We start from the raw sequence: 17,706 nt of genomic DNA on the forward strand, positions 1-17,706 counted from the left end.
GCTTTAGTTGTGATTCCTGCATTGCAGGGCGGTTGGATTAGATAACCTTCAGCTTCCTTTCCAACTCTACAATTCAATGAATCTACACCTTTTCTTCCTGTGGTGGATCATTCAGACATGTATCTCTTCACTCTTCACTCTGAATGACAGAGTTCCAGGAATTCTGTACCACGCAATCTGAATATACAGTTTTGCTCTAAAACAACGTGGGAGAGCATTCGGATAAATTCAGTTTTCAGAAGAGGAAAGTTCTAACGCAATATCCTGAACTGGAAAAAGTTGCTCCCACTTTATATTTGCAGTTATAGAAAAAGCCCTCCTTTAAAAATATCATCATCATCATCATCATCATCATCATCATCATCATCATCATCATCTCAGATTCTCATCTACTACTGACAACCACCAAGCTTCAAGGCAGTGTTGAAGCTGGATCTAACAAGGTAAGATTCAATACCATATCAATACTGCATAAACAATGCATCTGTTAAGGGTGTGGGGACTTAACAGCTGTAACTTCTTGACATTTTGAAATGTGAGTGAACATGGGAAGTGTCCAATATAACATGTTAAGCCGAAAGGTTTTTTTTGTTTTGTTAACTTAATATAAATTTAAGCAATGCGGACTCTGATTTCTGCAAACCACAGCCCTGGCATCTAACTTGTGTTGAGATGAGTTCCCATGAGGGGGAAGTGATATACAGATGGCTCTTCCTTTCTGTCTCTACCGTAAGTTGTAATATGATAGGTTCACCCAGGAATACAAATTATGACTTTCCTAATTATCAGAACCAGAGTCAACTGAAGCCAGGAATGCTCAACTGAATTAAGTGGCAAGAAGCCTATTATAACTAGATCTTGCACAACACTGGCAGATGTCAAATTTGTTAAGCTTTTGAAACCTCTGTGATTCTGGTCTGCTCCCGCAAGATTGCAAAACATTGCCCCCACAACCTCCCAGATGCTTTCCTTTTTTAAAAAAATTGCTTTTAAACCGATTTGTGAAAGAAAAAAAAAGTTACATGGAAAAAAAATACGACAGAGAGACATTGCACATAACTTTGTAAATCAAGAAAATCTATAATTAAAATACATTTTTTTTAAAAAAAGTGCTTTTATAAAGTTACAAAGCGATTAAAACATCCCGTCGTGCAGTTCCACACTTTTATCAACCTGCTCACCCAAGGCTTCTCACAAGCTTTGCAAATTCTAAGAGGCAGGTGTCTGAAGGGAGACGAAGTTGTCCTTCAGCCAAAGCTAGCTGGCAATCTTCAAAAGTGTAGTCCGTTACTGGAACTCCCAAAGCCCTTGAAGGGGGGGGAAAAGCAGGAATTTACACAACAGCGTCACACTTTATTTATAACAGCAGCCTTATAAAGCAGACGCAATCTAAACGCCACATTTTGACCATGCCAAAGCTCACGATGTGGTCTGGCAAGTCAAGGAAAGAGCAGCTTTCATCAAGAGTACTTCAAATTTAAAAATAGGGATGAAGAGACAAAGAAAAGGGAGGGTACATTTAAATCTGCCTAAAACCCTTAAACCACCAGACCTTCCCTCCTGCACGTTTCTCAACTGTTTGGCGTACATTTATGTGTGTGTTTATGCATCTTAAAACCACTATAAAAAACTTCCCCCAGAAATGTATTTAAAATGTTCAGTAGCTCCTTAGAGACCAAACTAAGTTTGTTATTGGTATGAGCTTTCGTGTGCATGCACACTTCTTCAGATACCTGAAGAATATCTGAAGGTATACACTTCTTCAGATACCTGAAGAATATCTGAAGAAGATATCTGAAGATATCTGAAGAAGTGTCCATGCACACGAAAGCTCACACCAATAACAAACTTAGTTGGTCTCTAAGGAGCTCCTGGAAGGAACTTTTTTATTTTGTTTCGACTACGGAAGACCAACACGGCTACCTACCTGTAATTAAAATGTTCAGTTACAGTTATTAGCAGCCAGTGCATTCTGGTGGGCAGTGCATTGGGTATATCTGGGGACCCAAAAACCAAATCCCTTTAAATTGTTTTTTTGCTACATCTAAACTGCACCTTAATCTACAACCATAACGTATCTGCTTCGATTTTCAGTTTGCATGATAGGTTTGGTTCCCTAGAAATTCTGGTATTCTTTCCCAGTCAGATATAGAGGATGGCCGCTGGGAATGATGTTGGTTTTTCACCTCTTGAAAATTGGTCTATGTAGTCCTACAGGGATTAGTATCGGCACCAATCCTGTTGATCATCTATATAAAGCCACTGAGCGAGATCGCCCACTGTTTTGGAGTGAGGAACTTTCCCCAAACATCCAGCTAACCTATTGGCCATAAAATCACTGTTTGGAAGTTGTGGGCAGGTAGTTAAGGATTAATAGACTGAAAATGAACCCGAACAAGTCAAAGTTGACACTAGTAGGGACTTGTCAGATCTTAGAAGGAACAGATTTTCTTGTCATTGACGGGGTTGTAATTTCCACACCAAAAACAGGTTCAGATTCCAGTCCACACTTGTGAGGCAGTCAGCTTTTGTTAGGTTTGATATGGTATTTTTTTCTGCAATGTCCACAATGTTAGCACACACATTAAAATAAGTAGAATATTTCGGTACAAATGTCTAAATAAGCAGATACCATCATGGTGCTATTTGGACAGCAGTTCACTTACTGTGCCATGATCCGTCTCACGTTATTTGCATACAGAGATGGGTTTCTCTTTTCTTCTTCAGAGGGTATATACACAGGCAGGAACTGCAAGTAGAAAAAATGGTTTCAGCACAAATGTGTTACCGTATTTCACAGGCAAAAGTATAAACACACACTAATAATGTTGTTTTTAAGCTCAGTAACAGGATCAAATGTTCATAAGCAAATACAAATACAAAAACAAAAAACATAAAAACACAACCCTGAATTTTTACACACATCATTAAGGAGTAGCAACATTTCAGGTTTTTTTTGTTTCCAACCTCCCTCCCTTTATTAATTTGGTTTTTTAAAAGGAACTAAATGATATTTATAGTGCAACAAATGAGCAGCTGTGTGGGATACAGATTAGGCATTTTTCTTCTACATTGTGCTTCCAACCACGTCAATTGTCTCATTTCCCCACCATTCAGAACAGCAAGTCTTAAAAACTGCATTTTTCTCATTAAGAGTGGACTGCAGGTATGAAATGTGGCTGTGCAAATGTCATCAGTACCACTGCATACAGAGAGTAGCATTATCGGTGATCAGTGACATTAATTCCCCCTCCCAATATGCCCATAACGCATTGACCTCTATTATTTTATAACACAATAGAAAAAACATAAAATCAGACAGTAAAATAATAGAAAGTTTAAAAAAGCAAGTTGAAAGCAAAAAGAAATAAAAAACAAGCATCAATAGACCATTGTGGGGGATGTGCTCTCAATTGTTTTCAGCAGACATTTAAAAGTTGGCACAGAAGGTGCCTCTGAATCACTTTTGGCAGGGTGTTCCACAGGACTGGGCTGATGACACAAAAAGCTTGACTTCTTGTTGTTGTCAAACGAGCCTCACCAACTCACCCGAGCCACTCCTGAAGATGATCTCAGTAACAGAGCCGGAATTATAAGGGTTCAGGTGACACCTCAGGTATCCTGGACCCAAAGTTGCTCAGGGCTTTGTAAATCAGTATAAGAAGCTGGAGCCTGGCTCAGTAGCAAATGGGCAGCCATGACATGTTCTCAACCAGAAGCTTGCCCCAGCAATCTGACTGCTGCATTCTGCACCAGCTGGAGTTTCTGAACCAGACCCAACAGCAGCCTCACACAGAGCTCATTACAGTAACCTAACTCAAGGTTAACAATGCATGGACTTGTGAAGACCAGTGGAAGCACTTGATCTATTCCCAGAGTTTTTGTTCAGCTGGAAGTCACCAGAACTCAGTCCTGGCACCTCTCAGGTGGGCACTGTTATGTACTGAAGTTCTCACCCTGGGCCAGCAGGGGGATACTGTAGATAGTTTTCACTCAGGTCCACATATGCAAATAAGGGATTGAAAGTGATGTTCAGTGATTGGATAGTTACAGAAAGTGCTACTGTTGCATTGTAGTGGAGCTCTATATAAGCAGGCTGGCTGAACCCTTCAGTTCAGTTCTGTTCTGGCCTGTGAATAAACAAGACCTGTTTCAAGAATCGCTGTGTCGTTCATGGCTGCGTTTTGGTACCTCTCTTTCTAGAAAAATAGCACTGGCTATTCCTTATTGCAAAGTGGGGAAATGAAAAAGAAATAAAATGAAGTTAAGCTTTCCTCCTGCAGTACAGGGTCTTTATTTATTGGGGTACTCTTTTGAAGTCATTGTTCAAGAGCTGAACTATTCCACACACATTAAAGGATACCATTAAAATAGGTTGTAGTTTTTCTAGTTGTCTCAAGTATGAAAGCATAGGATTGCAGACTAAAACATTGGTAACTTTGTACTAACCTCTATTTCCACAAAATTATGAAACTGACATAAAGTTAGCCACAGAATTTTCAACCTGAAAGAGAAATGAAAAGCTCGTTTTAATTTACAAGATTATTAGTTCCGTAATTAACATCACAAATGCATCCTGAGAAAGAGAAACGAAAATGAACTTTGGGTGAGATCCAGCATCGTACAAACTGGCATGTGCTCATGCAATGGGACTTCTCATTCCTTTCCTCCCCCCCCCCCCACTGCACATCCCCAAATATGCTCTAAAGGGTTGGGGGACTCTCTGGAGCAGGGAGTCTGCGGGGGGGGGGAGCTGGAGGAGCAGGAAGAAAAAGAAGTCCCATTGCACAAATGGATTTATGTTGTGTAAGCAGATGGGCCTCACTCTGTAAAATATGGGAAGTGAACACTACTTGGCAATTAAATATCAAAACTGATGCGCAGTAAACTTAAGTACCTTAGCTATGAATGATATTGAAATCAATTATGATTTAACAATCCCAAATACTTAATCAATCTGAAATTGTATGAAAAAGTTAAGGAGAAACAAGACGGCCATTGCTCAAATGCTTCCAAACAATATAGATAAAAGTTATATATTGGAAGGCTAATCTACTCATTCAAATTAGGAACAGTGTGATTTGGGATTTGATGAACTTATTAAACCCTGTTTGATCATAAAAAAAATAATTGGCTAGGAAGATAATCTGACGTGTGCCCATTATTTCCCATTATTTAACATACTAGTCCTCAGAAAGAAAAGCAATTAATTAAAGCAATTAGTAATTCAAATAATATGTAGCTGACTTACGCTCCTGGACCCTGCCATGTCCACGTAATTGTATCCTATGCAGCAAAAGAAACGCATTAAAATATTTAAGCAGTCCTACGAAGTTAATAGGCTTCACAAACACAGCATTGCTTTGAAAAATGTGACAGTAGGCTATTTATATCTCATTATCCCTGTAAGGATTTTGTCTACTACGGCATTTGGCAATATGTAAATCATGAAGACATTAAATGAAATGCCGATGAATTTATTGTAGATTCAGGAATTCCTCCAATTTACAACATACTGACGAAGGAATTATCAGTGCCCTCTAGTGATACAGAAGCAGCATTTCAGTTAAAGGAATAACAGGACACAAGCTCACTTTTGCTTTCTCATAGGTAGAACTGAGTTTGTTTACCACAATGAGATACTAGCAAACAAATCTTGAATTCTGCAGTAATAGATTGAGAGATTAACAGATCATCTATTAGATGAAAAGATGGGCTGTGTACATATCAAATTTACATCTTTCTAGATAGCATAGGAGTAACTTGACTATTTTGGGGGATACTTCATGTTCTCCCGTTTGGGGGGGGAAATAAGTCAACCCACGCTGCATTTGTCTTGAAACAAATGTACATATCTTAGAAACAGCAAGAGGGCAATCGTTGCCCATGTCACCTCCCACCTGATTTACTATCATTCTGCTTTTCAAAAAAAAGTTTGAGAATATACTTCAGACAACTACTTAAGGTTCATATATGTATTTGGCATAGGGATGCGGGTGGTGCTGTGGTCTAAACCACTGAGCCTAGGGCTTGCCGATCAGAAGGTCGGCGGTTCAAATCCCTGTGACGGGGTGAGCTCCCATTGCTCGGTCCCTGCTCCTGCCAACCTAGCAGTTCGAAAGCACACCAGTGCAAGTAGATAAATAGGTACCGCTCCAGCGGGAAGGTAAATGGCTTTTCTGTGCGCTGCTCTGGTTCGCCAGAAGTCATGCTGGCCACGTGACCCAGAAGCTGTATGCTGGCTCCCTCGGCCAATAAAGCGAGATAAGCGCCGCAACCCCAGAGTTGTCCGCAACTGGACTTAACGCTCAGGGGTCCCTTTACCTTTATGTATTTGGCATAAAAGCTTACTCAGAGCTTACCAGTTTGTTTGGATAACGTAAAATCACAGGTTGGACAGGCACTCCAGGGATAAATGCTCCTACAAGATATACGGGATACATATAATTACAATACTTTCTAATTACCACCTATTAATGACACTGTGAGCATTGAAGGTATTGCTTGCGCATTTCTGTTATGTAACAGCTGGCTTTTCTGGATGATATGCTCTGAAGTTCCACCTTCCCAAATAGCCAAAAAAGATGCAACTATAATTTATTTTTAAAGGTTAACCAACAACACTCAGCAACATAGTAATTCAAGCATCTAAAGTTAAATAGATTCTGATTATTCCCTGCCCAAATAATAAATACTCCAAGCTTCTCCCTGCAAGTGAACATAATGTGCCATCTTCAGAGGTTTACTGTTATGGTATACCACTGTGACTTATTCCCAGCAGCTTACATCCTGGAAAACTTTGTATTACACTGGAAGCATTAGTATGATTCATTCAATTTAATTCCAATCCTTTGATAAGCAGGATATTTCGTTCCAGGTAAGATGACACAGGAAGAATGGATAGTCAAAGCAACTAATAGGCAGCAATTTTTCAGAAGTACCTAATTGGAAAGATCTCAGGGCTGTCAAATCCTACGCTATATATATATATTTCTAGGAATTTGACAGAAATAGAAAAAATGTTCCACCACAAGGTTTCACTGCCTTCCCTGACGAAGAGAAACATTTTCTTTTTAAACAGGAAAATCTGCCTTGTAACCTCTCTCTCATGTTATAAGCCAACGAACAGCAACCAATAATAAGGTGTGTGAAAAGAATCTACATTGTTAATGCTAATTCTTCCACTCTTCTGGAGTGGAAGAAGACTCTAGAATCAACTCAAATCTCTAACTAGGAACAAGAAAGGAATGATAACTGAAACATTCAACACTTCTGGTCTTGTTTGTTTGCACTTTCATCCACTACCGAAGATAGCAATAAATCAAAATCTTTCCTGGACACCCAGTTCTTTCCCAACTCTATGGTCAATCTGGGGCTATTTTCACCAACATTTACAAAGTTAGATGTCTCCCTTTCTGAAAAGGTTGAGCTATTGTGCGTTCTAGATTTTGCAGCCCGGCATATGAATCTCTGTAAGCGTGATGATGCACTCTGTCAAGGCTCCAGGGAAAGAGGCCTTTGGGATTTTTGGTTGAAGCCCTGAGCAGCAACCTCTCATTCCACCCCTATCTCCCACAGGTACTGATGATAGTAACTATTGTTTACTCATGGACCAGAGGAACCTGTTGAACCAGAAACCCAGGTCAAGGCTTCTTTCACTAAGGGAGCCCGCAAGGTGTTGGTGATTCTTTAAACATTCCTTGCTCTCTCTATCTTGACATCAGGGAAGGTGACACAAACTTGTATAGTGGTACCTAGGGGTTACAAACACTTCAGGTTACAGATGCTTCAGGTTACAGACTCCGCTAACCCAGGAATATTACCTCGGGTTAAGAACTTTGCTTCAGGATGAGAACAGAAATCGTGCTCCTGTGGCACGGCGGCAGCAGGAGGCCCCATTAGCTAAAGTGGTGCTTCAGGTTAAGAACAGTTTCAGGTTAAGAACGGACCTCCGGAACGAATTAAGTTCTTAACCAGAGGTACCACTGTATTTTCTAGGGAAGATCTCTGAAATGAAGATCTGCTATCAAACATACACACCTGGTCACAGGAAAACTGGACTAGACATTTACACAATCTGAAGCAATCTTTTCTAGAAGGCTCTGGCAGATTAGCACTAGAAGCTCCATTCTACAAACAGCCAAGCTCTAATACTACTGAATATTAGTAGTACATCCTTAAATGCTATTAGGAAAATATATGTTTGGACTCAGACTGAAGGTAGTATTCTCCACATGATTCAAATCTTCACTCATGGATTCTTTTACTCATTATTCTGTTGCACAGCTCCTAAGTATGCATGGATTCGTACATGTGCCATCAACATGAAATTATTCAGATACAGAACAGGATGATATCCACCTGATTAGAAAACCAGAGGTCATGCAAATACACTGATCCTAGGGAAAAGATTGCAAAGTGTTGCACAACACAAGAGCCATACCAGTACATATCTGAGGAAAAGTCCTGGCATCAAATCAGGAATGAAAAGGGCACAAGGTATTACCATAAATCTCTCATTATCCAATATGTTGACTAAACTTTAGAGAATGCAAAACATGGTAAGATAACCTTATCTCTTGCAATTTGTGGTACAAGCAAAACACCCCTACCCTTTGTATTTGGCAAAGAGAATAATTTCCATTTACTATTTCTACAATTCTATGAAATGAAGACCACTGAAGCATGGAAGGAACAATCCAATGATGTCTCTGACTATTACATTAGAAATACAAAAACAACTCGTTCCAACGCTGCCCCTTCGCCTACCAAAACCACGAGAGTTCCAACTTCTTTTTCTGCAAGGAAGTCTCTCTGAACTTACTTGGAAAACATTTTTTGAATTCCATAGTAAACAGTAAGAGAACTGAGCTAATGGCAGTAATCCTCAAAAAAGAGAGAGATTATTTTGCTATAGAGAGGTTTTAGGTTTAAACATTCTAGACCACATAATATCCTGAAGGAGCCCTGATGCACACCAGATGAAAGTCAGCAAGTGTCAAGACTGGACAAAATACAGAGAATGATGAACTGACTGAATATCCTATTTCAGGTTCCTGTTTGCTTGTTTGTTTGTTTGTTTGTCCTGAACTAAATAATTAGATTTGAAGATGGAAACACCTTCATTTGCCTTCAGCATTTTCCAGGAAATGGTCAACACATGTTTGCAGTGATGCACTTTGATTTCCAGACCTATGTATGAAGAAGGTACTTCAGATGGGTGGGTTTTTTGCATGTACTTGGATTGCAAGTTACGACAGTTAACTCAGCATTCATTCAAACAGACAGACAATCCTAGGTTTCTTGGCATACCAAAGTTTCAGAAAAGGCAAAGGTTGCCCTTAATGGGGGTTGGGAGGACACACCTCTTGTAACATCTGAAGTGGCCACAGGCAATCATCAACACCGAATTTCAAAATCTGAAGTTATACTGATGTTACATAGGTAAAGAAGAATGTACATCATACCTACCAGGCTTGAAGGTAATTAGGCAGGATCGATTAGTGCATGTTCCTTCTGGGAATATCATAATCTTAAAACAGAAACAGAAAACACCCCTCTATTACAAGTTATTTTGGTACATCTTCTGCATCTTTAAGTACATTTCAAGCTCAGAATTTAGAAGCATTCAAATTCGTTTTGCTTTAAACGCTGCTAGCGTTTAATAAATAATTCACCACAGGTATCTGATTTCAAGAAGGCATTCAGGTTGCTCCCTAAGGTGTTCTACAAATGGAGTGTGATCTATGAAAGAATGTATGGAACGCAGCCCAGGAATCTTTGAAGCACTCTTCCATTTGGAACTGCAAGCACTGAGGGCCAGACACCCTCTCAATGAGGGCGGTAGAAGTTATAATATAATGTTCCTCAACCCCCCCACCCTTGTGTTCATCACAAGGAGGGTAACTCTTTTCTCCTTTAATCACTCATGAAGCAAACGATGACCTCCTCATCTATTGCCTTTTAAATTATGCAGGCTCCAAGAAGAAGAAAAAGAAGAGTTTGGATTTGATATCCCGCCTTTCACTCCCCTTCAGGAGTCTCAAAGCAGCTAACATTCACCTTTCCCTTCCTCCCCCACAACAAACACTCTGTGAGGTGAGTGGGGCTGAGAGACTTCAAAGGAGAGTGACTGGCCCAAGGTCACCCAGCAGCTGCATGTGGAGGAGCGGGGACGCAAACCCGGTTCCCCAGATTACGAGACTACCGCTCTTAACCACTACACCACACTGGCTCCAAGACTTCTGAAGCCTGGATTACACCACTTGTTTTCTTTTTCTAAAACACTTTTTATTGAATTTTACTGTTGCATATGAAAACGTGTAGATACAGGGGGGAAAACAAGCAAGCAAAAAAGAAAAAGAAAGTAACAGGGTTGTGGAATAAAATAAAAACAGCAAAGCAGTACTGTATAACCAAATTCCAACGATACTTCACTAAATATCAGGTGGTATTTAAATACCTGAACCTTAATGAAGAAGGAGAAGCTGGAAGATCCTTCCCTGCTCATATATTCAAAGAAGGGGAACTAATCCACATCGAAATTGCCAGATTCAGCTTTTCCCCAGCTTTACATTACTTTAAAGTTCTATGTTCTTACTGTACTTACCATCAGTACTCAATAAAAGTTGGACGATATTAGTAGTAGGAAACCCTGTTCTTTTAAAATCAAGGCACTAAAGTTTCTCACACATAGCAGCAAAGGGTAGAAGGGGGCACCATGGGGTGTTATTCTTTCACCAGCATGGTGCCCACAAACAAAGAAGAGGTGAAGATTAAGATGATTTCCTCTATGGAGGAGGAAAACTTATCTATGCACAGCTTAAGAGATTCCTAAGCGGCAATGAACTCAGCACTGGAAATTATTAGGAACAGAACTCAACGTTAAAATACCATTACCCAAATTTATGCTGCGGTGACATTTCGATGTTATGTACTTGTTTCTTCTCAAAAGTGCTATCGCACAATTTGAAAACGCTTCAAAGGGGTAAGCAAATTGCCAAGAGGCGAATACACCATATGTAAAGCAATTGTTTGTTTTTTAGTTGAGAAAAGAAAGGAGAGGTGAATACACCATATGTAAAGCAATTGTTTGTTTTTTAGTTGAGAAAAGAAAGGAGAGGTGATTAAGCGGAACGTGATGGATGTTTATATAATCAAAACTCGTCTTGAGAAAGTACTTCCCCCCTCCCCCATCTTTCATAACTCTATAAGAGAATGACTGACACTAGGATCAGGATTGAGGAAAAGGAAACTGTACTGCTAAGGGCTGAGGTTGGAAGAGGGAGATATAGGTAGCCTATCTCTGGCTGAGCTGATGGTGAGGGAGTTAAGGTGGCATGGGGTCTTCCCACAGGATTGCTTCCTTAATGTATTAGGATTGTTTCACATGTCAAACATAATTAAATTAACAGCAAGTCATGTGTTATGTACTGAAGTTCTCACCCTGGGCCAGCAGGGGGATACTGTAGATAGTTATGCAAATAAGGGATCAAAAGTGACGTTGAGTGATTGGATAGTTTTAGAATATTGTTACAGTTACGTTGCACTGGAGCTCTATATAAGCAGGCTGACTGAACCCTTCAGTTCAGGTCTGTTCTGGCCTGTGAATAAACAAGAGCTGTTTGAAGAATCGCTGTGTCGTCTGATATGTCTACCCACAACTTAACAGCATGGATTTTATCCTCCTTGGCAACAACTAGGGAGGGCTGTCACCTTCATGCCTTCTTTGTGAACACCCATAGATGTTTGGCTGTTAGAAACAGAATAATGGGTTAAATGCACCATGGTATCATCCAACAAAGGATTTCCCCCCACCTTTTCCCAGATGTGGTACCAATCAAGAGGAACAGCTGGAGGAAAACCTGAAGAATTCGAAAGAATTCACAACTCAGGTGAACGTTAGCCCCACAAATAGTAGAAACTGAAACCTGAGGAGTGTGTGTGTCTACTTTTGAACAGAAATAGCATCTCTTTAGGTGGAAATAGATATTCCTTTACAGAAAACAAATACCTTTAAATCACAAGACGTTCTACCAGTACCTGTGGCCATTTGCCATTTGACTGAGCACGCCGCCTTATCTCCTCAACAGTTTTCCTGCGGGAATCCTGATCTGATCGAGATACAAACACGGGTCGAATGTATTTGATTAGAGCTGGAAAGAAACAGAGAAATGTCCGTATTCCTAAGTATATTCCTTCATTTTTCTTTAGATTAGCATAAGTGTATGACATGCTATATAGAGAAACAATCAGTAGTTTTATGAGGAAACACATTTCATAACAAAATATGCCATGTTGGGGGGCGGGAGTAACTAGCTGAACACATTAAGAAACATTTTAAAATAAAATATAGCCCTGCATTTATTGAGAAATACAGTCACCCACTTATGAATACTTTAAACTGAAAGTGTCCCTTTAAAACATAAACTAAAACTACCTCCCATGCTTTTTCTTGTTTCTAAAATTGCCTCAGTTAGCTAGAAGGTAGACAGGACAGTTGTTTATTTCTTACAAATAGGATGGGATATGAGTTTAACACTCGTGTAAAGTTCAAACAAAGAGAGAATCAGAATATCTACGTATTTTTCGCTCTATAAGATGCACCAGACCACAAGACGCACCTAGTTTTTGGAGGAGGAAAACAAGAAAAAAAAATATTCTGAATCTCAGAAGCCAGAAGAGCAAGAGGGATCGCTGCGCAGTGAAAGCAGCAATCCCTCTTGCTGTTCTGGCTTCTGGGATAGCTGCGCAGCCTGCATTCGCTCCATAAGACGCAGGCACATTTCCCCTTACTTTTTAGGAGGGGAAAAGTGAGTCTTATAGAGCAAAAAATGTGGTAATACTGAAATAGTGATAAGGAATAATAAAATCCATGCAATGCAATACATCACATTTATAACTTTTATAGCCAGTCTAGAACCATTTTGGCCTGCATTTAAAGCCAATCAAATTATTTGTTCCTTTCAGGAAAAGCTCCTAAGAACAATAACTATCATAATGACTGACAGTCTTGAAATAATGGGAGGGAGACACTGCTTCAAAGGAGACACTGCTAGACGTCTGCTAGGGAGTCTGCATTTCTAGCTCACTTTCCCTGGGGTCATTGTGAACGCTGCTCATCACCTCAAATGCATATGACAAGCTGCGTGTCATCACCTCAGTGTTCTAAATATACACGGTTGTGAGATTACTCTTTCCCCAGCCACATGAATAATCTGACAAGAGCATCTGACTACACTCCTATAGTACCACAGGATCTTGAATTGTGTTGTGCGATTCACACAACTAAAAAAATCCAGTTGGCATAAGAGAAGCCCCTGGGTTTTAAGTGGAAAGGTTGGGGTTGGAGCAATTCTACCTCTCTCAGATCACTCCTAGCGGTACAAACAGGTTATCCTTAATCACATATCCAACCCCAGATAAGGAAAGTGGTGGGAACGTTGTAGATTTGAGGTTTCAGCCACTTAGAGCTCATTATTAGATACTATGTTAGACAGGTTGGTGGTATGCTGAAATTTATTGTTGACGTTTATCACTCAGCAGCCGTAATGCCTTACTGCATTGCAATAGTTTTCATGGAAACTATTGCAAACTTTGGAAAATGATGGAGGGAAGCAGCTAAATTCTCTTTGGACAGCCTGATCTTTGCTACCTGTTGAAGGGTCCGTCTCCCACTCCCAAACAACACTAGTGAAATTATACATGTCACATTTCATAGCAGGTGCTCTCCCTGCTTTCAATGATTCCATGCCCTCAAAGTTTCAAGTGAATTAAATATTTTCTCTCTCTCTCTCCCTGCCCCCATCAACAGTGGTAAAAAAAAATCAAGTCCCACAATCTGCCACTGAGCTGAATCTCCAGAAAACTTCCAAGTTTGTTTAAGACAGATGACCAGCAGACTAAATTCCTATATTTATGTAGGTCGTGTACACATGGTTAAAGGGCTGTATATGCAACTCCCTCAAAGGTACAGAAAAGCAGCAATAGAATGCCAAAATGTTAACAACAAAAATCATCCCACTGAACTTTAGGTCTAGAAGAGAGGAAGACCAAGAGTTCACCCAATGCATAATCCTCCACAGTGATATTCTGCAACACAAGCAGAGTAAAGAATGTCTAGCAATCCATTTATAAATGGGCAAAAGCAGGTTAAATACACCCATTTACACGCACAGCCAGACAAAAATCATACATACACAAATTCATAAATGCAATAGCTGCAAGATGAAAAGCACTACAGCCAGGCAAAGTGACACAAAAATCATTTTCTTTCCTCCCTCAACTTATCCATGTTTTCAAAACACAAATGTAAAAAAGTCAAGGAACTAATTATATGCACATGTGCCCTGGTTCTTTTTTTTTTTTCCTTTTCTTTTGGAAGCAGGAGAGGGAAATAAAGAGCAAACAGTTAGTGAGGGACAGGGGTGGGGTGACCTTTTCACTCCATACCAACTCTCTCCCACAGAGGTTTTGCTTTCTTCATTTTAAGATACCACATCACGCTACATAATACACAACGCAATCAGGTGAAAATCTGTGGTTCGTTTTTGCACTTCCTTGTTTTGTAATTACGGAGTTACATTTGAACTAACAAAAACTTTGTAGGTACAGAGTTGTGATGAAAGTTCAACCTTTTGCTATTGAACTCCCTTGGATGCTACTGAAATAAAAGTAGGGCTACATCATGTTTAGGGACGCGGGTGGCGCTGTGGGTTAAAGCCTCAGCACCTAGGACTTGCCGATCGAAAGGTTGGCGGTTCGAATCCCCGCGGCGGGGTGCGCTCCTGCTGCTCGGTCCCAGCGCCTGCCAACCTAGCAGTTCGAAAGCACCCCCAGGTGCAAGTAGATAAATAGGGACCGCTTACTAGCGGGAAGGTAAACGGCGTTCCGTGTGCTGCGCTGGCTCGCCAGATGCAGCTTGTCACGCTGGCCACGTGACCCGGAAGTGTCTGCGGACAGCGCTGGCCCCCGGCCTATAGAGTGAGATGGGCGCACAACCCTAGAGTCTGTCAAGACTGGCCCATACGGGCAGGGGTACCTTTACCTTTACCTTTACATCATGTTTAGCTTCCCCCATTACACTCCTTCTGATATCGAAATAGAAGTGCTGGCTCCTTAAGAAAGAGTTAGTGGGGCATTGTGCATAGTGCGAGAATGGAGATCTGGCTGGCGCCAACTTTGCTACTGTTTTGGCACCATGTAGAAACATTTTTTTATTCTTTCAGACACATCAGCAACTTTGATGACAAGTGTCATCAACCTGAGCTTTCGTGTGTGTTTTTAATTGTTATTTTACTGAAGTTGCACATTGTTTAACATGTTTTGGCATGTTTCATTGTAAACTGCTTTGAGACTTCTTCAAAGTGTGTGCGCACAAAATTCTCAACTGGATAACCTGGGCAAGTTGCTATCTTTCAATCTGGTTCACCTCACTGTATGACTGCCAAAGATAAAACGGACTAATCTAATGCATGCGAACGCAGTGCTTACTGAAGGAAAGAACATAAAATTAAGAAATGGAAACATTGCGAAAAGACCTGGTGGGGTGGCGAAGGGGCACACTGATAGGCACTCTATGTTTAGCTGCTCGTATGCGTGGCCTAGAAGCTGGCACAAGCAAAGAGTGCCATGGGTAGGTTGTTGAACGATGTGTCAAGCTGCTGTCATGTAGCACCTTTGTTGAAAGAACTGAACTGCCCGCCATCTGCTACCAAGCCAGGTTTCAGCTTTGATCCAAGCAACTCAGGAGTGGGTTACCTGTCTGGCCCCTACGGTCATTACCAGAGGCCCTCCTAGTTTTCTCACAAGCTGCAAATATTCCTCTATCATCATCCAGGAAGGGGCCCTTTTCTGCAGTGGTTCCCACATTCCAAGAATACGTTCCGTTCCAGAAATAAATTGCCGTGGCCCTTATTTGAAAGTAAAGCTTTCTTTGACTTACTTCCCCAAACAGGAATATCTTTGCTTTCTGCTTTCATGACAATGGAGGCCATGGTCATTGTTACAGGTATAGCATCAAAGTACGAGGAATGTGGAGCCAGAGTCAATATTGCTGCTTCAGTGGGCAAGGCCTGCCTGCCCTTCACATTGATCCAGTGGAATCCCCCAGCAAGCCACATGGTCCTCATGATGGCCTTCAGCATGACATCTACAAACCTGAAAATAACAAGACAGCACAAATGCAGATGTGTTAATGCAGCATTGTCCCTTTGAACATGATTAACTACATAAGCTATTTCCAAGGAAACCGGGAAATAAGAGTTTCTTTTAAAAAGCACTTTGCTTCCTCGTTTTCTGATTGCGTTTTAGCACGGTTTTGTTATGTCAGGGAGTTCAAATGTAGTTACCGTATTTTTCGCTCTATAAGACGCACCAGACCACAAGACGCACCTAGTTTTTGGAGGAGGAAAACAAGGGAAAAAAATATTCTGAATCTCAGAAGCCAGAACAGCAAGAGGGATCGCTGCACAGTGAAAGCAGTGATCCCTCTTGCTGTTCTGGCTTCAGGGATAGCTGCGCAGCCTGCATTCGCTCCATAAGACGCATACACATTTCCCCTTACTTTTTAGGAGGGAAAAAGTGAGTCTTATAGAGCAAAAAATACAGTAAATAGGTTCCAGCTTAACCAGTCCCGTCAGCAACCCCATGGCAGATTTTACTTCATCTTACGCCAAAAGGTCGAAGGGAGCATCACTGCAGAACAGGTACAAACTGTCTCTTTAGAAAGGCAGCCTGTCACCTGTCTATCATCATCAGTGGACATCACAGGGGGTGGGCCAAAGCAGGCAAAAACAACAACCCAAAACAAATATATCCACAGAGTGCACTCTCATTTAATAGACGCTCATGCCAATGGTCATGGGTGACTATTTTTCTCTGCTCATTCTCCCCCAGCTAGCTATAGGATAGTTTATAATTATTAAGCTATCATCTCCAATTATGATGATATCCTAAGATGGGTACGCACTCCAACCATAAAGACAATATTGGTTTTCTATAAACTCAAAAGAATTTTATCCAAGTTATGTTAGGCCCACTGAAATCAATGGTCCTAAGTTAATTATGTCCATTAATTTTAATGGGCACAATCTGAAATGAACTAACTTTGGATGTACACTCCCAACAATTCAGGCAGAGGAAATTTGTTGTTGTTGTTTATTAAATTTGTATACCACCTTTCATCTGAAGATCACGGGGCGGTTTACAAAAAAGAGAACAAAGGACATCATAAAAACAAAAAGAAACCAATAACCCCCTTCCATTTAAAAGGACATAGAATGTTAATCATCCAAAGTTCTGGTTAAAGAGAAATGTTTTCGCCTGGTGCCTAAAAATATAAATTTTAGTATTCTGTGAGCTGTTATATAACCTCCTTGCTACATTTATTTGCAACTTGAAGCTGCAGTGCCTTTAAGCTTTCCTGCCCCACAAAGCATGGCTTGGGTTAAGAGAAAAAGGAACAACATGCTGGGGAAAGGCTTGCAACTTCTTTGGCCACAGCTGAAGAAGTATTTACAAACGCTGTGTGGATATCTCTCCAGGGAATACCACTACAGGCACCTGTCAGGACGAGACATTTAACCAGTTCCCTTCCCCTTTCAGGTACCGTATTTTCCTCTCTATAAGACGCACCAGACCACAAGACACACCTAGTTTTTGGAGGAGGAAAACAAGAAAAAAAATATTCTGAATCTCAGAAGCCAG

At 40.7% G+C, this 17,706-nt stretch overlaps 1 protein-coding gene across 1 annotated transcript in view; it reads right to left on the reverse strand.

Annotated features, from left to right (window-relative positions):
- The window catches only part of LPCAT1 (lysophosphatidylcholine acyltransferase 1), a 57,302-nt gene that overhangs the window by 20,725 nt on the left and 18,871 nt on the right, over window positions 1–17,706 (reverse strand). Inside the window, exons 3-10 of the mRNA XM_028738056.2 lie at window positions 15,944–16,158; window positions 12,043–12,155; window positions 9,472–9,532; window positions 6,363–6,421; window positions 5,252–5,286; window positions 4,450–4,504; window positions 2,667–2,749; window positions 1,182–1,307 (exon numbers count right to left, since the gene is read on the reverse strand). Coding sequence (XP_028593889.2) covers window positions 1,182–1,307; window positions 2,667–2,749; window positions 4,450–4,504; window positions 5,252–5,286; window positions 6,363–6,421; window positions 9,472–9,532; window positions 12,043–12,155; window positions 15,944–16,158 — 747 coding nt within the window. The remainder of the gene's footprint in view (window positions 1–1,181; window positions 1,308–2,666; window positions 2,750–4,449; window positions 4,505–5,251; window positions 5,287–6,362; window positions 6,422–9,471; window positions 9,533–12,042; window positions 12,156–15,943; window positions 16,159–17,706) is intronic.

This window comes from Podarcis muralis, chromosome 8 (assembly GCF_964188315.1).
Source record: "Podarcis muralis chromosome 8, rPodMur119.hap1.1, whole genome shotgun sequence".
Classification (NCBI taxonomy): Eukaryota; Metazoa; Chordata; class Lepidosauria; order Squamata; family Lacertidae; genus Podarcis; species Podarcis muralis.